The following is a 17,331-nucleotide window of genomic DNA, read 5'->3' as shown; positions in this document are numbered from 1 at the left end:
GTATATTTTATACTAACAGTTCATCTCAATTCAGATTCTAAATTTTCTTTTGAAATACTTGTCCAACATTTAGATTTCATAAAATTTACAATTGAAAAAGTAGATTGACATAGCCACATTGGTTCAAACATATTTAAAAGTTTTTCAATAACTGAATTGAGGATCATTTCTTACATTTTAATTAAAATTAAGTAAAATTAAAAATTCAATTTCTCAGTCACACTAGCCACATTTTAAGAGCCACATGTGACCGGAGATTACACTACCAGACAGTCAATCTCTAAAACAATTATTCACAATAAAAAAGTCATGGAATCAACCTAAGTGTCCATCAATGGATGACTGGATAAAGACAATGTGATATATACTTACCATGGAATACCACTCAGCCATAAAAAGGGATGAGATCGTTTCTTTTGCAGCAATATAGGTGAAACTGGAGACCATTATCTTAAGTGAAATAAATCAGAAACAGAAAGTCAAATACCACATATTCTAACTTATAAGTGGGAGCTAAACAATGTGTACACACAGACATACAGAGTGGAATAATAGACAATTGGAGACTCCAAAAGGTGGGAAGGTGGGAAGTTGGGAGGGGGCAAGAGATAAGAAATTACCTATTGGGGCTGGGCACGGTGGCTCGTGCCTGTAATCCCAGCACTTTGGGAGACTGAGGCGAGTGGGTCACCTGAGGTCAGGAGTTCAAGATCAGCCTGGCCAACATGGTGAAACCCTGTCTCTACTAAAAATACCAGAAAAAAAATTATCCAGGCATGTGGTGGGCGCCTGTAATCCCCGCTACTAGGGAGGCTGAGGTAGGAGAATTGCTTGAACCTGGGAGGCAGAGGTTGCAGTGAGCCAAGATCGCGCCACTGCATTCCAGCCTGGACAACAAAATCAAAACTCCATCTCAAAAAAAAAGGAAAGAAATTACCAATTGGGTACAATATACACTATTTGGGTGACGATTACACTAAAAGTCCAGACTTTATTACAACTCAATATACGTATGTAACAAAAATGCACATGTAGTCCTAAATCTATAGAAACAAAAATTTTAAAAAACCAAATTGCAGTGTTACAATACACATAGCATGTATTCAAACTCAATCATTTAAAAACCTGTCTGAAGCAAATTAATTTAAAACATTATCAAAAAATCTCTCTATTAAGATTTGTCACTTTTATTTACTTTCCATCTGAACGGTCTTATTCAATGGGAAACAGGTGGATCACTAATAGCAAGCCTACCTGGATGGTACATCACCACAGTCTGTGTATCTATGCAACAGTCCAGAGTAGATGAGCATTATTACTGTGCCATTAACAAATGCAAAACCTAACTTTATCAGGCTTTCATAGCAACTTGCTTTCCTACAGAAAATCCTGTTGCTTACAGAATTTCCTGCCACAAACATTTTTGGGAAGCCCTCAGGATACTTACACAGGCTTGTGAATCAATCACATGCTCAGGAGGTACTGTTCAGTGGGATACACAGTGTAGCGATGCATCACTCTGAAATATTTTAGTTTCTTTTTTTTCCCCTAAATCTGAGTATGTTCGTGGGAATTTGCAGCACATGTGAACAACTTCCGTCATTCTTGCATGGGGCAAAGGGAATTGAAAACCACGATTACTTTAGAAAACTAGTTTCACAGATTCATCACTGTATAAAAGAAGGATATTGGTTTTGGTAGCTTGCAACCACACCATTTCTGATCTGAATAAATTCGGAACTTATAATACAGTTCAGAAATTGAATGCACTTTCTCAGTATGAGGAAAGTATTTTAGAATGAGGCCTATTTTTCAAAGGATCTGTGGAAATCAATGCTATGTTCTCATTTAGGAGATGGAAAGAGTGAGGTTAAATTATCATTTCGATGAAATCTACAGTCCAGATTACTGGTGGATGAAATGAATGTACTTTTTTATTCATATAAAACATTTGAAATCAGAAATCTGGAGTACTTTTAAATCCCATTATTTATTTTGATTTAATTGCCAGGTAATTCCTGAGACAGGAGTGTCCCAAAGAGGCTTTGCAATTATGTAAGAATCTCCGAGGCAGCTCTTATGTTCCTCAATTCAAAAGAACCACATAACTGCAATTTAAATAACTCTCCCCCAAAATAAGGTCAAAGTTTATCTCAAAATAATTTCCCCTCTATACACTGGGATAAATATGTATAGGAATAATAGGGGGAAATTCAGTGCACTGAGCATTAAGCTGTCAAAACAAGAATGTTTAAAATATCCTGTTAGTGGTTTAAAAATAATTTGTGCTCTAAGTCCAATGACTATTTGCCAGGGAGAACCAAAGTTGAGAAATTTCTATTAAAAACATGACTCAGAGAAAAAAATGCAGAGGCCGGTAATGAGGGAAATGATTGGATATCATTCCCAATTGGTCATTCCTAAGATCACATGTTTGAGCATCTTTAAAAGGAAGTTATCTGGACTCAAGAGGGTCACAGCACCCTCCTGAAAACTGCATCTTCCTTCTCACCTTGAAGAATAATCCCAGAAAACTCACAAAATGTGTGATGCTTTTGTAGGTACCTGGAAACTTGTCTCCAGTGAAAACTTTGATGATTATATGAAAGAAGTAGGTAAGGAAATGCGTTGTGGAATGACTGGATTTATAATATTTTCTTTTGGGAAAAAGAGTTTATAGCTGTGTTTATAGCAATGTCTGGAAGCCCTGGCCAGAAATGAAAATGCTACTTTCTATAGAGAGGCTGCACACATAGCAAGTGATAATCATTTGTTTCTAGAGAAATTCTGAACCAAAGCTACAACTAATGCTTCCTAAAGGTGTACCAATATAAAAAGGTGTCTAAATGGAATGTTTATGGTCTTTAGAAATGATAAGATTTGACTTTAATTGCAAAACTTGGGTATCTTCAGTTTACTTAGCTCTTTGCCTGTTTCTCTTTCATCCCCTTTTGCATATAAATTAAGCAATAACTTGGAAAAAAGTTAGTATGCAATAATTTTCATCTCAAACTGAAAGCACTCTAGTTCCCTTAATGCAAGGTTTTCAGTAACCGTATGTTAGCCAATTATTTTCTTGTCTCAGTGTTAATCTATTAAAATATGTGGTTGTTTTATGATAGACAAAAATTTTAATTTCAGAAAATGTTTCTTAAACAGCTTAAATACTTCCTTTGACTAGAAATGACATAGTATGCCATATAATTATCAACCAATTTTAAAGGAGAATGTTACGTATATACCATACCTCTTCTTTGATAGTAGAGGTTTTTAATTTTTTAGACGCTGTTAACTTTGTCAGCATGTCGTTGGATGAACGTCTCTCAGATAACTATGGAGGTAAAGCAGAAGAGACAACTTTTCACTCAGGCAGCTTCTACTTTGAAAACCTTTCTCCCTCAACCCCATGCATGACAGTCCAATAAAGTCAGAACTGGGGTTAGCAAACTGGGGAGGAATTTTATGCAATCTTAGGGTTTAGAATGTAATCATTAAATCTCAAAACACTTAACCCTCCTGTAAATTATACAGTATTTTTTTTTGCTTGTCTGTAACTATGTTTCTTGTTTTTAGATGATAAGGAAATTGGTGACTTCAGCATGAGAAAGACTTTCTAGAATAAACTAGAGTGATTCAATAAACTAATTAATATGAACTGATGCAGAAAAGCCAGGATTTGGGGACATTTAACTATTTATTTTTAGAAAAATGTTATACTTTTAATATTTATATTTTCTAATATCACTGTGTTTTTAAATTATAAAGGGCTGATTATAATTAAAGTCAATAAAACACCTTCTACATGAAATTAGCTGCTGTAATTGAGAATGAGTGGGCAGGTATTGTGTTCCTCGTCAAATAAAAGCAAAATCAAGCAAATGGAGACTGGTTTTTCCTAAGGTCAGCCATTCTAGAATCACACGCAGTTTTGCCTCCATTCATGAAGTGGACTCACTCCATACATTTAATGTTATATTTTGTAACCGAGCCAGGACTTGAAGACACACCTGTGGCCATTTTTCAGACAGAGCCAAATCGGAGCCTCAGCATTACTTATTTTGCACCATATATCTCTCCCAGTTCTTCCCAATTTCTAAACTTTGGTTGCCTTTAGTCAAAGAAAGAGCTTAGATTTACATGCACATGTTTAAAAAATTCAACACATCTATGACTGTCATAAACTCTGTATGACATACACAGTGTCAGCAAGTTACTGCTATGTTAGGCTGTAAATTATTCATTCCATACCTTGCACAAGAAAATATATTCCCCTTTTTAAGAAAGAAAAATTCACAACTTAGGTGATTGGAAATCAAAGTATTGGCTTCTAACCTATTCTAAACTAAGAAATAGTGATTTCTTAAATGTTAAAGTTTTCACAATTTGATGACTAGTCCCTTTTTAAATATCCCTATAAATTATTAGCAAGGATATCACCATTCTAAAATGTTATAAATGTAGGAAACATTTTGCCTTTTGTAGAAATTCATGAAAATCTTCATTTCATGGTGGAGCAATTTGAGAAAGAAGCACAGAAAAGTAGACTTGGCAACAAATGCTATGAAATGTGACTTTGTACACTCAAAACAGACGAAACTTTAACTAAATAACTCTACATTAACCCCCAAAATTCTGTTGAAAATTCTGTCTTTGTGCCTTCTTAAATGTAATATTGAGTATCTAAGATGGAATGGTCAAGTAGCCTCAAGTATTTTATTAAGAGAGAAAAATAATAGTGGCTAACACTTTAAATCTATATCTTCCCAACAATTTAAACTTTATACATATTTTTGTTGAAAATAAACAATGGGTCTCCTGAGAAGTTGTATCCAGACCAGAGAAAGGGAAGTTTAAAGAATAGGCTTACACCTATTGTTTCTCAGAGGTTGTGTTTTTGTTTTCTTTGTGGGTTTTTTTTTTTTTTTTTTTTTTTTTAAGTATTAGCCTGATTTTATCTGCAGGAGCTGTTTAAATTAGGCCTTTAAGAAACTCACTGTGTCTTGTTCCTCTTACACATGCACCTGTGTGCACACACCCATTCTCTGACTTGGATAAGTATGTGAGAGAAAATGTAAACCTAACATCTTTTCTTTTCCTAACTGTAGGAGTGGGCTTTGCCACCAGGAAAGTGGCTGGCATGGCCAAACCTAACATGATCATCAGTGTGAATGGGGATGTGATCACCATTAAATCTGAAAGTACCTTTAAAAATACTGAGATTTCCTTCAAACTGGGCCAGGAATTTGACGAAGTCACCGCAGATGACAGGAAAGTCAAGGTGAGAAATAAGGAAGTGGCACAGAGTACACACCTGGTTTCTAAATCGCCACTGCTATAAGAAATCATTTTATGATAAAAGGAGTAAAACCATTCTATCATAAGCCAAAGATCCCTGAACTCCTACATCTAAACTATGTTTCCTTAGATATAGAGTTGGTGAATTTTCCCCCATTTTATTAAGTTGTCCTCATGTTAAAAAAGTATTATTATTTTTAGAGACAGGGTCTCACTCTGTCAAACAGGCTGCAGTGACATGGCACAATCATAGCTCACTACGGCCTCGAATTCCTGGGCTGAAGTGTTTCTCCCACTTCAGCCTCCTGAGTAGCTGGTAATACAGCTGTGTGCCATCACACCCAGCTAATTTGTTAATTTTTTTTGTAGAGACAGAGTTTTACTGTTGCCCAGGCTGATCTCGAACTCCTGGCCTCAAGCAATCCTCCTGCCTTGGCCTCCCTAAATGCTGGAATTACAGTTGTGAGCCACCACACCTGGCCTGTCTCCATATTAACAAAAAAATTATTAACATAATTTATTTGAGTCATACAATACCTAGAGTATTTCAAGTGAATTAAAATACTATAACAATGTAAGAGAATGTTTATAAAAATGGAAGAAAGAAATAGAAAAACCACCCATACTACTACCGTCTCAATGTAAATTTCTTTTTCATATTCCTTCACAGTATTTTTCCAATTATGTAATTTGTATAACACTCTGGACATAACGTATCTATAAGTGGTTATGTTGTTGTTTTTGAGACTCATTTTTTCTTGTTGCAATATATTCTTGTCGTTTAGAATTACTAATGACCTCAAAATATTCCTTTGAACGAAGGCACTCTATTTTAAATGATTTTCTGCCTCCATATGCACATTGTCATTACATTTTCTTATGCCTACAGAGCACCATAACCTTAGATGGGGGTGTCCTGGTACATGTGCAGAAATGGGATGGAAAATCAACCACCATAAAAAGAAAACGAGAGGATGATAAACTGGTGGTGGTGAGTATCTTCTAGCTACTTAATTCTGGATCTTACTGCTAGGTTATCTCATGATCACTATTCCACTTAAGGAAATAAATTTTCCTTTTGATTATCTAAAACAAAAAGAGAATTTTATTGGAATTACGCTTCCACTCTGGCATTTGCCCTTCATGTTTTTGAGTTCAACAAAGGCATGCTGTCTTCTAGGAAGCATTCTCTGCCTGCTTCCAGGCATCCTAAGGCTGTCTCCAGTGGTACCTCCACCACATTGTATTACCTATCTCTGCTTATGTTTCTCAGTCACCATAGAGATTTTAAGGCACCTGGAGGGGAAAACTTGTATTTTCCTGGTCTTTGTATCTCCCTATCTTATTACAATATATGGGTACATATATAGGAGTCCAGAAATGAATATCTTTTCAATGAATATTGTTTTATTCCCAACATTGAGAGAGACAATAAATTAATCCATGGTTTAATCCCAGTGATTAACCAAGAATTGTTTTTTGTGTCTAGGAATGCATCATGAAAGGCATCACTTCCATAAGAGTTTATGAGAGAGCATAAGCCAAGGGACGTTGACCTGGACTGAAGTTCGCATTGAACTCTACAACATTCTGTTGGATATATTGTTCAAAAAGATATTGTTGTTTTCCACGATTTAGCAAGCAACTAATTTTCTCCCAAGCTGATTTTATTCAATATGGTTATGTTGGTTAAATAAACTTTTTTTAGATTTAGAAGGTGATGTAATGATGTATTCATTGTGCTTATGATGTATTCTTAGTCATAATTGAGTGAAGGAAATGGGAAATTTGCATTTTTTCTTTGTTCTGATATAAATCATAACATATTTCATAATAATTCAAGGTAAAAAGGGATATCTACGAATTTCCCTAGGTAGGAGATAACAAGTATGTACCATTACTGAATATTAAATCCTTCTTTATCATAGCCACAGTTGAGTAGGTGTATCTCAGAAACCTAAGGTAGTTTTAAATGTAGTGAAATTGTCCACAGCCAGCTGCCAGGTGCTCACGTTTTATACCTGCTCTGTCTTAGTGCATTGCAAGAGAGGAGTATATACAGTAGTTCCCCTTTATCCACAAGGGTACATTCCAAGACCCCCAGTGGGTGACTGAAACCACAGATAGTACCGAATCCTATATATACTATGTTTTTTTTTCTATACATAAATACCTACAATAAAGTTTAATTTTTAAATTAGGCACCATAATTAATAATAAAACAGAACAGTTATAACAATATACTATAATTAAAGTTATGTGTATCTGATCTCTCTTTCTCTCTCTCTCTCTCAAAATATTTTGAATATCTCTCCAGAATTCAGTGTAAATAATTCCATCATATTCATTACAGAAAAGTGAAGATAGCCTTGTACATGAGTAGATTCAAATTTTATTGTTGTGGTTTCCAAAGTTTTATTTTTCTCACCAATGAAACTTTTGATTCAAATAAAATATCCAAGGGATTTCAGCTTATTAAACACACAAAGGTGATAATGAGTTTTCCAAGGTACTGTGTGTGTGAATGTGCATGTCTGTGCATGTGTGTGTCATCTGTATGTTTTTCCCACCTCTTGTAGAAGCTACGAAGCACCTTTCCAGATTATTGAGGTTTCCTGTACATAGACTGAAATTTACAAATCACATGCTTACATTTTATAGTAAGACAAAATCTGCCAAAGTGTATGTTGCTGTTGATATAATTCTGTTTGTGATTCTCTCTTTAAAAATAAACCCAATGGACACAGGAAGGGGAACATCACACACCAGGGCCTGTTGTGGGGTGGGGGAAGCGGGGAGGGATAGCATTAGGAGATATACCTAATGTTAAATGATGAGTTAATGGGTGCAGCACATCAACATGGCACATGTATATATATGTAACTAACCTGCACGTTGTGCACATGTACCCTAAAAGTATAAAAAAAATTAATAAATCCAAAGGTTTTCATTTTCTGCATACTTATCCTATACATAACACCATGATATGGAGAGGCCAGAAGAGATGGACTAGTTCCCTGACCATAAGAATTTACTTTTTTTAATAAAAACATAGAGTTAGACTCTCACTTTGGGTTTGAGGAACTTAAATATAGAAGATGTATAAGCATTGATTAGGACAATTCTTGGTAAACAAATATTTATTAAGCACTAATGATGGTGCCAGGCACTTTGCAAGCTTTAAATAATTTGTCGTCAAAATAATCTGATGGGAGGATTTGGGTTTCTGTTTACAGGTAAAGAAATTGAGGCACAGAGCTTAACATCATAAAACTGAGTAAGAAATAGATATAAGAATCTGAAATTCAAGAGAGCTATCCTGTCCTGAATATAGACCTGAAAGCTGTAAGTGTCCAAGTGGTAACTTCATTCATAAAATGTGATTAAAGTCAATTTGAAGAGGATTCTGGAAGATGGCAGAGTAGGATGAGCAGGAATATGTCTTCCTACCTAGACAAAAAATGCACTGGCAGAATCTATCTAATGTATCTATTTTGAAACTCTGAAATCTATTGAATCCTTGCAATATTCAGGGGAAGTGTTGGATGATAAGTTGCAGTTAATTTTGGTCAATTTCAGCTCTTAACCCAGTTGTGGATACTCATACACACCCACAACCCTCATAGGAGGCAGCTGTGCACATGTTCCTGGAGCAGCTTGCAGTCATCTTGCAGGAATTAGGATGGGCAATAAGAACCAAGTTTTCCAAATATTATGGATCTGTGTTTTGATTGATGATTGCTGCTTCTGATCACAGAAGTGCAGACACATTGGCCAGCAGCTATTGTTGCACCCATACACCCACACACACACACAACCCCCCTTATTGTTCTAAGTCATTTCTTCTTGGGCTGAAGCAGCTTCCAGTGTATTTAAAAAGTCAGCTCCTTCCCTACTTCCCACATCATATTTTTTTTCTTTTTTTCCTTTTAGGATCCAGACATTAAAGACTAGGACATTCAAGCAACCACATGTATGAGGAAAATTAAAAAGTCAGTATGCATATGTAGGGAAGTCACAGGCTCAGAAAGAACCTGAGAAGACCTTAAGTTTATTCCTTAGGCTGACTCTGAAGATAGATAGCCTACAACAATAAAAAAATTAAACAAAAAAACCCAGCAATTCCTCTGGTGGGGAAGAATCTGATTACCAGAGTTATCACAATATTAGATTCAGATATTCAGTTTTCAACAAAAAAACACAAGACATACAAAGAAATGGGAAAGTACGACCCATTCAAAAAATAAATTAATATACCAACTGAGAAAGAGCAGATGGTAACCTATTAGACAAAGACTTTAAAATTACTTCCTTAAATATGCTCAAAGAATTAAAGGATGATGTAGAGAAAGTCAAGAAAATGAGGAATAGACAAACTGAAAATATCAGTAAATAAATAGAAAACCAAAAAGGAAACCAAAGGAAAATCTAGAGCTGAAAAGTACAACAATGGAAATAAAAAATCCACTAGCAGGATTCAAGACATATTTGAGCAGACAGCAAAAAGAATCAGTGCAATTGAAGACAGGGCAATGAAAATTATTGAGTTTGAGGAACATTTTTAAAAATTCAAAAAAAATGAACAGAGCCTAAGGAACACGTGAGACACCATCAAGCAGACCAACATATGCATTGAGAGAGTCTCAGAAGGAGAAGAGAGAGAAAGAGGCAGAGAGAATAAGAAATTATGACCAAAAACTTCCCAAATTTGGTGAAAGGCATGACTATAAACATCAAAGAAGCTCAACAAAGTTCAACTAGAATGAACTCCAAGAGACCCATACTGAGATACATTCTAATCAAACTTAAAAAAGCCAAAGACAAAGAGAGAATCTTGAAAGCAGAAAGAGAGAAGCAACTCCCCATATTCAAGGGATTCTTAATAAGATTATCAGCAGATTTTTTATTGGAAACTTTGGATGTCAGAAGGCATTAGACTGATAATATATTCAAAATGCTAAAATTAAAAAAACCCTGTCAACTAAGAACCCTGTATTAGGCAAAACCATCTTTCAAAGTGAGGGTGCAATTAAGACTTTCCCAGAAAAACAAAAGCTGAAGGAGTTTGTTACTCTTAGACCTACCCTACAAGATGCCCTACAAATGCTAAAGGAAGTCCTACAGGTTGAAATGAAAGGACACTCCATAGTAACTTAAAGCCATATGAGGAAATAAAGATCTCAATAAAGGTAAATATGTGAGCAATTCTCGAATCTAATATTGTAGTAACAACAGTTTGTAACTCCACTTTTTATTTTCTACATTATTTAAAAGATGAATACATTTTTAGTTTCAAACTAAAAATATTTAGACTTTTAGCCTAAAAACTAGTATTATTTTAGCTTTGGTTTGTGACTCTATATTTTGTTTTTTACGTAAAGAAACTGATGCATTTTTAACATTATGGGTGTTTGGACACACAATGTATGAAATTGTAATTTTGTGACATGAATAATTGAACCAGATAGCACAGAATTGTAAAGAAGCAGAATGCTTGTATGTTACTGAAGTTAAATTGGTATAAATTCAAATTAGAGTGTTATAACTTTAGGGTGTTAAATGTAATCCCCATGGTAACCAGAAAAATATAGCTATAGAATATACACAAAAAGGAATAAAAAGCAAATTAAAGTGTTCACTATAAAACAACCAAGTAAACACAAAACAAGACAGTAATGCAGAAGACAAAATACAAAAAGCTATAATGCATATAGTAAACAAATAGCAAATGACAGAAGTAAGTGAATGGATTAAACTCTCCAAAGGGTAGAGATTGTCAGAATAAAATTTTAAAAAATGATCCAACTGTACACTGTCTACAAGAGACTTATTTTAGACCCAAAGACAAAAATAGATTGATAGCAAAAGAATGGAAAAATAAATTTCATGCAAATGGTAACCAAAAGAGAACAGGGGTTGGTATACTAACATCAGATGAAATACACTTTAAATAAAAAAAAAATACACACAAGAGACAAAGAAGGGCAATATATATTAAGAAAAGTTTCAACACATCAAGAAGGTATAACAATTATAAACATTTACTCACCTAATGACGATAAAAAACATAAGCAAAACCAAACAGAAAAACAAACAGTTCTACAGTAGTAGTTGGAGATTTCAATAATACCCTCCTCCTCCAACCCCCATGGATACAACAACCAGACAGAAGACAAGTAAATAAATAGAGGATTTAAACAACACAATAAACCAACTAGATACAACAGACATATATAGAATATTCCACCAAATGACAGCAGCATACACATTCTTCTTAACTGTAAATGGAACATTTTCCAAGATAGACTATATGTTAGGCCACAAAGTAAGTCTCAATAGATATTATAGTATAGATAATATGCACAGTTTCTTCATGAAGTCAATAACAAGTAAAACTAAAAAATTCACAAAATTGTGTAAATTAAACAATACTCTTAAAAAAACTTTTATTTTAAGTTCAAGGGTACAAGTTCAAGTTTGTTACACAAGTAAACTTGTGTTATTGGGGTTTGTTGAACGGATTATTTCTTTAGCTAGATATTATGCCTAGTACCCATTAGTTATTTTTTCTGATCTTCTTTCTTCTCTCACCCTCCACCCTCTGAAAGGCCCCAGTGTGTGTTGTTCCCCTATATGTGTCCATGTGCAACACACTTTTAATAAGTGGATCAAAGAATTAATCAAAAGGGAAATGTGAAAATACTTAGAACTGAATAAAAATGAAAACACAACATTCCAAAACTTACGGGGTACAGTGAAAGTAGTGCTCAGGAGGAAATGTAGAGCTACAAATACTTAAATTAGCAAACAAGAAAGATCTCAAATAAAAAATGTAACTTTACAACTTAATGAACTGAGAAAGAATAAAATAAACTCAAAGCTAGCAGAAGTCAGAAAATAATAAAAATTGGAGCAGAGATATACAAAAGAGAGATAGAGAAAACAATAGAAAAAATCAATGAAACCAAGTTAGTTCTTTGAAAAGATTTTTAAAAAATTGACAGAGCCAGGTGCAATGGCTCACACATGTAATCCCAGCACTTTGGGAGGCTGAGGTGGGCAGATCACTTGAGGCCAGGAGTTTGAAATCAGCCTGGCCAACATGGAGAAATGCCATCTTTACTAAAAATACTAAAATTAGCCAGGTGTGGAGGCACACACCCGTAGTCCCAGCTACTTGGGAGGCTAAGGCTGGACAATCGCTTGAACCCGGGAGGCAGAGGTTGCAGTGAGCCGAGATTATGCCATTGCACTCTAGGCTGTGTGACAGCGAGGCTCCATCTCAAAAAAAAAAAAAAAAAAAAGTTGACAGATTTTTAGATAAATGGACTAAAAATAAAAAAGAGGGAAAACTCAAATTATTAAAATCAGAAATGGAAGTTAGTATATTACTACAAATTCTACAGAAATAAAAATAATCAGAAGAGAGAACTATAAAAAATTGTACACAAATGAAATAACCTTATGAAATGGGTAGATTTTGAGAAACACAAAACTTATCAAGACTAAATTATAAAGAAATAAATTTAAAAATCTGAAGAGACCTATAGCTAGCAAGGAAATTAAATCAAAAAAAATCTTTCAATAAAGAAAATCCCTCGACCTCCTGTCTTCACAGGTGAATTTTGCCAAATATTTAAAGAATAACTAATATCAATTCTTCTCAAAGTTTTTTCAAACTATTAAAGAGAGGGAGACACTTTCTAACTCATTATATGAAGCCAGCATTACTCTGATACCATATCCAGACAGAGACACTACAAGAAAATAAAACTGCAGAGTAATATCCCTAATGAACATTGATGAAGAATCTTCAAGAAAGTACTAACAACATAACCAAGCAGGATTTATTCCTGGAATTCAAGGATGGCTCAAAATATAACAATTGATTGATGTAATACATTCTATTAACACAATGAAGGACCAAAAAACACAATCATTTCAATTGATGCAGAAAAAGCATTTCACAAGATTCAACACCCTTTCATGATTAAAAAAAAAAACCTCTCAAAAAACTAGGAATAAAAGGAAACTACTTCAACATAATAAAGGCCAATTATGACAAGCCCATAGCTAACATCATAAATAATGGTGAAATACCTGAAGGCTTTTTCTTTCAGATCAGGATCAAGACAAGGATGCCAGCTTTCACCACTTCTATTCAGCATAGTACTAGAAGTCCTAGTTAGAGAAATTAGTCAAGAAAAATAAATAAAGGGGATCCAAATTGGAAAGAAAGAAGTAAAATTGTCTCCGCATATGATCTGATCTTTTGCATAAAAAACCCTAAAGATTCCACACAAAATACTGTTAGGAAGAATAAATAATTTCAGTGAAGTTTCAGGTATAAAATTAACATAAAAATCAGTTGTAATCCTATACACTAACAATAAACAATATAAAGGAAATTATGAAAAGAATTTCATTTATAATATCATCGAAAATAATAAAATATTTGGGAATTATTCAATGTGATGAAAAACTTGTACAATGAAAGCTGCAAAATTTTGCTGAAATAAATTAAGACATAAATAAATGGAAAGACATCCTATGATTATGAATTGGAAGACTCAATACTGGTAAGATGTTAATACTACCCAAAGCAATCTACAGATTTAATGTAATCCTTTTCAAAATTTCAATGACATGTTTTGCAGAAATAGAAAAATCCATACTAAAATTCATAAAATTTCAAAGGACCCCCAAATGACCAAAACGATCTTGAAAAAGAATGTATTTGGAGGGCTCAAACTCCCTGCTGTCCAAACTTATTTCAAAGCTATAATAATCAAAACAGTGTGGTCTTGGCAGAAAGGTAGACACAAAGACTACCTTAGTCCATTTAGGCTATAATAAATCAACACAAACTAGGTAGCTATACATAATAGAAATTTATTTACCACAGTTCTTGAAGCTGAGAAGTCTAAGATTAAAGCGTTATTCAATGTCTGGGAAGGGTCCACTTACTGCCTACTCATTGTGTCCTCACATAGTGGAAGGGATAAGCTACTTCTCTGGGGTTTCTTTTATAAGGGCTTGAATCTCAATCAAGAGGGTTTCACTCTCATGATGTAATCAACTCCAAAAGGCTTTTCCTCCTAATACCATCACCTTGGAGGTTAAGATTTCAACATACGAATTTTGGGGGCACACAAGCATTTAGACCATAGCAAAGAAGAAAACATAGAGCAAAATATTCATGCCATTGGATTTGGCAGTGATTTCCTGAATATGACACAAAAGGGACAGACAACAAATGAAAAAATAGTCAAGTTGTACTTTATGAAAGTTAAACATTTCGTACATCAAAAGACACTATCAACAGTGTGGAAAGGTAACCCATCTGTAGACCTGGAGAAAATATTTGTGAATCATATCTCTGAAAAGAGATTCATACCCAGAACAGCTGGGCACACTGGCTCATGCCATAATCCCAGCTACTCACTTAGAGGCTGCAGTGAGCTATAATTCCACCACTGCACTCCAGCCTGGGTGACAGAGTGAGATCCCATCACTAAGAAAAAAAAAAAAAGAACATCTAGAGAAACTCTAAAACTCAACAAGAAGAAACAAACAACTTGATTTACAAAATGGGCCAAGAACTTGAATAGACATTTCTCCAATGAAGTTATATAAGGTAGGGTGTGGTGGCTCACACCTATAATCCCAGCAGTTTGGGAGGCTGAAGAGGGCAGATCCTTTGAGGCCATGAGTTTGAGACCAGCCTGGCCAACATAGTGAAACCCCATCTCTACAAAAAATACAAAAACATTAGCTGGGCAAGGTGGTGCATGCTTGTAGTTCCAGCTGCTCAGGAGGCTGAGGCATGAGAATCGTTTGAGCCTGGGAGGTGGAGGTGGCAGTGAGCCGAGGTCATGCCACTGTACTCCAGCCTGAGTGACAGAGAGAGATTCTGTCTCAAAAAAAAAAAGAAGAAGATATAAAATGTCCAATAAGCACATGAAAAGATGCTCAACATCCCTGTGACTATATGAAGAGTATGATATATATATATATATAAAAATTTATTTTTGTCCGTGGTTCTTGGCTCAGAACTCCCACAGCCTTGTTATTTCTTAAGTAGCTAGGTATTCGGCCTTCTGTCTTTGACCCCTGAAGCAACTTCAGGAAAGTGTCAGAGCAATGAACGTGAAGGACAGCCTTTTGTTACAATATTGGCCTCAGAAGCAGGCCTCAGAAAACAGAATCTCTGTCTCTCTCTCTCTCTCTCTCTGACCTTTTCCTGCCCTCCTTTCATATGCTCCTTTTGTGGCAGGCTAGGTCTCACTAATGCAGGCCTCCATTACAACTGTCCCAGCACTGACTGAGTAACAAGGTTAAACGTTAAAAGATGATTGAGCCAGTGCCCTTATACAAAGGCTGGAGTGTAACAAAGAGCCCACAAAGAGTTTTTGCCTAGTCTTTTCCTGGGCCTTGAAGCATGACAAGATAATGAAGGAATTATTAATAGGACCCTTTTAGGATTTAACAAGTTTTACTGGAGGTCTGATGAAACTCCCCAGGCCTCCACAAACAAGTTTATTGGTGCCTAAAGGAACTCCCCAAACCTTTATGATTCAGCGGGAGACAAGATAAAGGTAATCACCCCAGCACCTAGATCCATTTAGATTCAGTAAACTTACTGAGGCTCCAAAAGAAGGTCTTCAGGACTCAGACCTTAGCTATAGATTAAAAGAAGTTAATCACTTTTGTCTAGATGAATGTACACTTACACATAGACATATAGCTTAGAAGGTCTAGAAGCTCTGGAAAACTTTGTAATTTTGAGTTGGTCTGGCAATAATTTCCAGGCCTTCTCCCTGTAACGGGTTACAGAAATAAAAACTTTCTTCCTCCCCACCTTCTGCATCTTGTTATGGGGCCACGAGAAATGGCAGCTCAACCTTCAGTTTGGTCCGGGAACATTTTTTTCTCCCCAAGGCAGGTCATAAAAACTAAAAATATGCTCTCCGCTTACCCCACCACTCTGTGTTGGAGCTGGCCATGAAAAAAATGCTCTGACTTACTTTGTCTAATTGTAGGTCATCATAATAAAAAATCTCACAACAAAGATAATCTCTGGACCTCTTCGCTTCACAGGTGAATTTTACCAAACATTTAAAGAACTACACCAATCCTTCTCACATTTTTCCAAAATATTGAAGAGAAGGAAACCCTTTTTAATTCATTCTACTAGGCCAGCATTATCCTGATAGTAAGGCCAGGCAGAGACACTAAAAGAAAGGGGTCCTGCTCCAGGGGACCGAAGAAGAACTAAACAGGTAGGCCTTGCTGGGTTTCCTCACTCGGTCTTTTGTATTATAATCATACTTTTTTGGTCCAATTGCATTTCTACATTGTTGTCTATGTTTCAATCATGACTATCCAATGACATCTTCTTAAAGCCTGAAGAGATGGGTCACAGAGAGCTTCCAGTAGCTGAACACAGGAGGTTTCTGGAGGGTGGAGTACCTGGGGAGGTTTCATGCCCCTGACCCCATACCTCACCCTATGCATCTCTTCATTTGTATCCTTTGTAATATCCTTTATAATAAACCAGTAAACATAGTGTTTCTTTGAGTTCTGTGAGCTGCTCTAGTAAATTAATCAAACCCCAGGAGGTGGTCATGGAAACCCCAACTTGAAGCTTGTTGGTCAGAAGTTCCAGCGGCCTGGACTTGCTACTGGTGTCTGAATTTGGGTGCAGTCTGGTGAGATTGATCTTACCTCCAGGGAGATTGTGTCAGAACTGAATGGAATTAGAGGACACTCAGCTGGTGTCTGCTGTAGAACTTATCACTAGCTTGTTGGTGGGGAGAAATCCCCACTTATTTGGTCACAGAAGTTTTCAGTGTTGATTGTTGTAGCATGAGAGCAGAGGAAAAATAGTCTGTGTTTTTTCCACTCAGAATCACTAATTATTAGGGAAATGCAAATCAAAACCACAATGAGATACCGTCTCACACCTATCAGAATAATGACTATTAACAAAAATTGGAAAATAACAAGTGTCAGCAAGGATGTAGAGAAATTAGA

General features: G+C 35.5%; 1 protein-coding gene across 1 annotated transcript; it reads left to right on the top strand.

Moving 5' to 3' along the window:
* The first annotated feature begins 2,440 nt into the window (after positions 1-2,440).
* Positions 2,441-7,011, top strand: FABP4 (fatty acid binding protein 4). Its single transcript, XM_054498731.2, has 4 exons — positions 2,441-2,615; positions 5,106-5,278; positions 6,185-6,286; positions 6,785-7,011. The coding sequence occupies exons 1-4, from the start codon at positions 2,543-2,545 to the stop codon at positions 6,833-6,835; spliced, it is 399 nt and encodes a 132-aa protein (XP_054354706.1). The 5' UTR covers positions 2,441-2,542; the 3' UTR covers positions 6,836-7,011.
* The last annotated feature ends 10,320 nt before the right edge of the window (positions 7,012-17,331 follow it).

This window comes from Pongo pygmaeus, chromosome 7 (genome assembly GCF_028885625.2).
Source record: "Pongo pygmaeus isolate AG05252 chromosome 7, NHGRI_mPonPyg2-v2.0_pri, whole genome shotgun sequence".
In the NCBI taxonomy this organism is placed as follows: Eukaryota; Metazoa; Chordata; class Mammalia; order Primates; family Hominidae; genus Pongo; species Pongo pygmaeus.
This window is presented reverse-complemented; position numbering and strand designations above follow the sequence as displayed.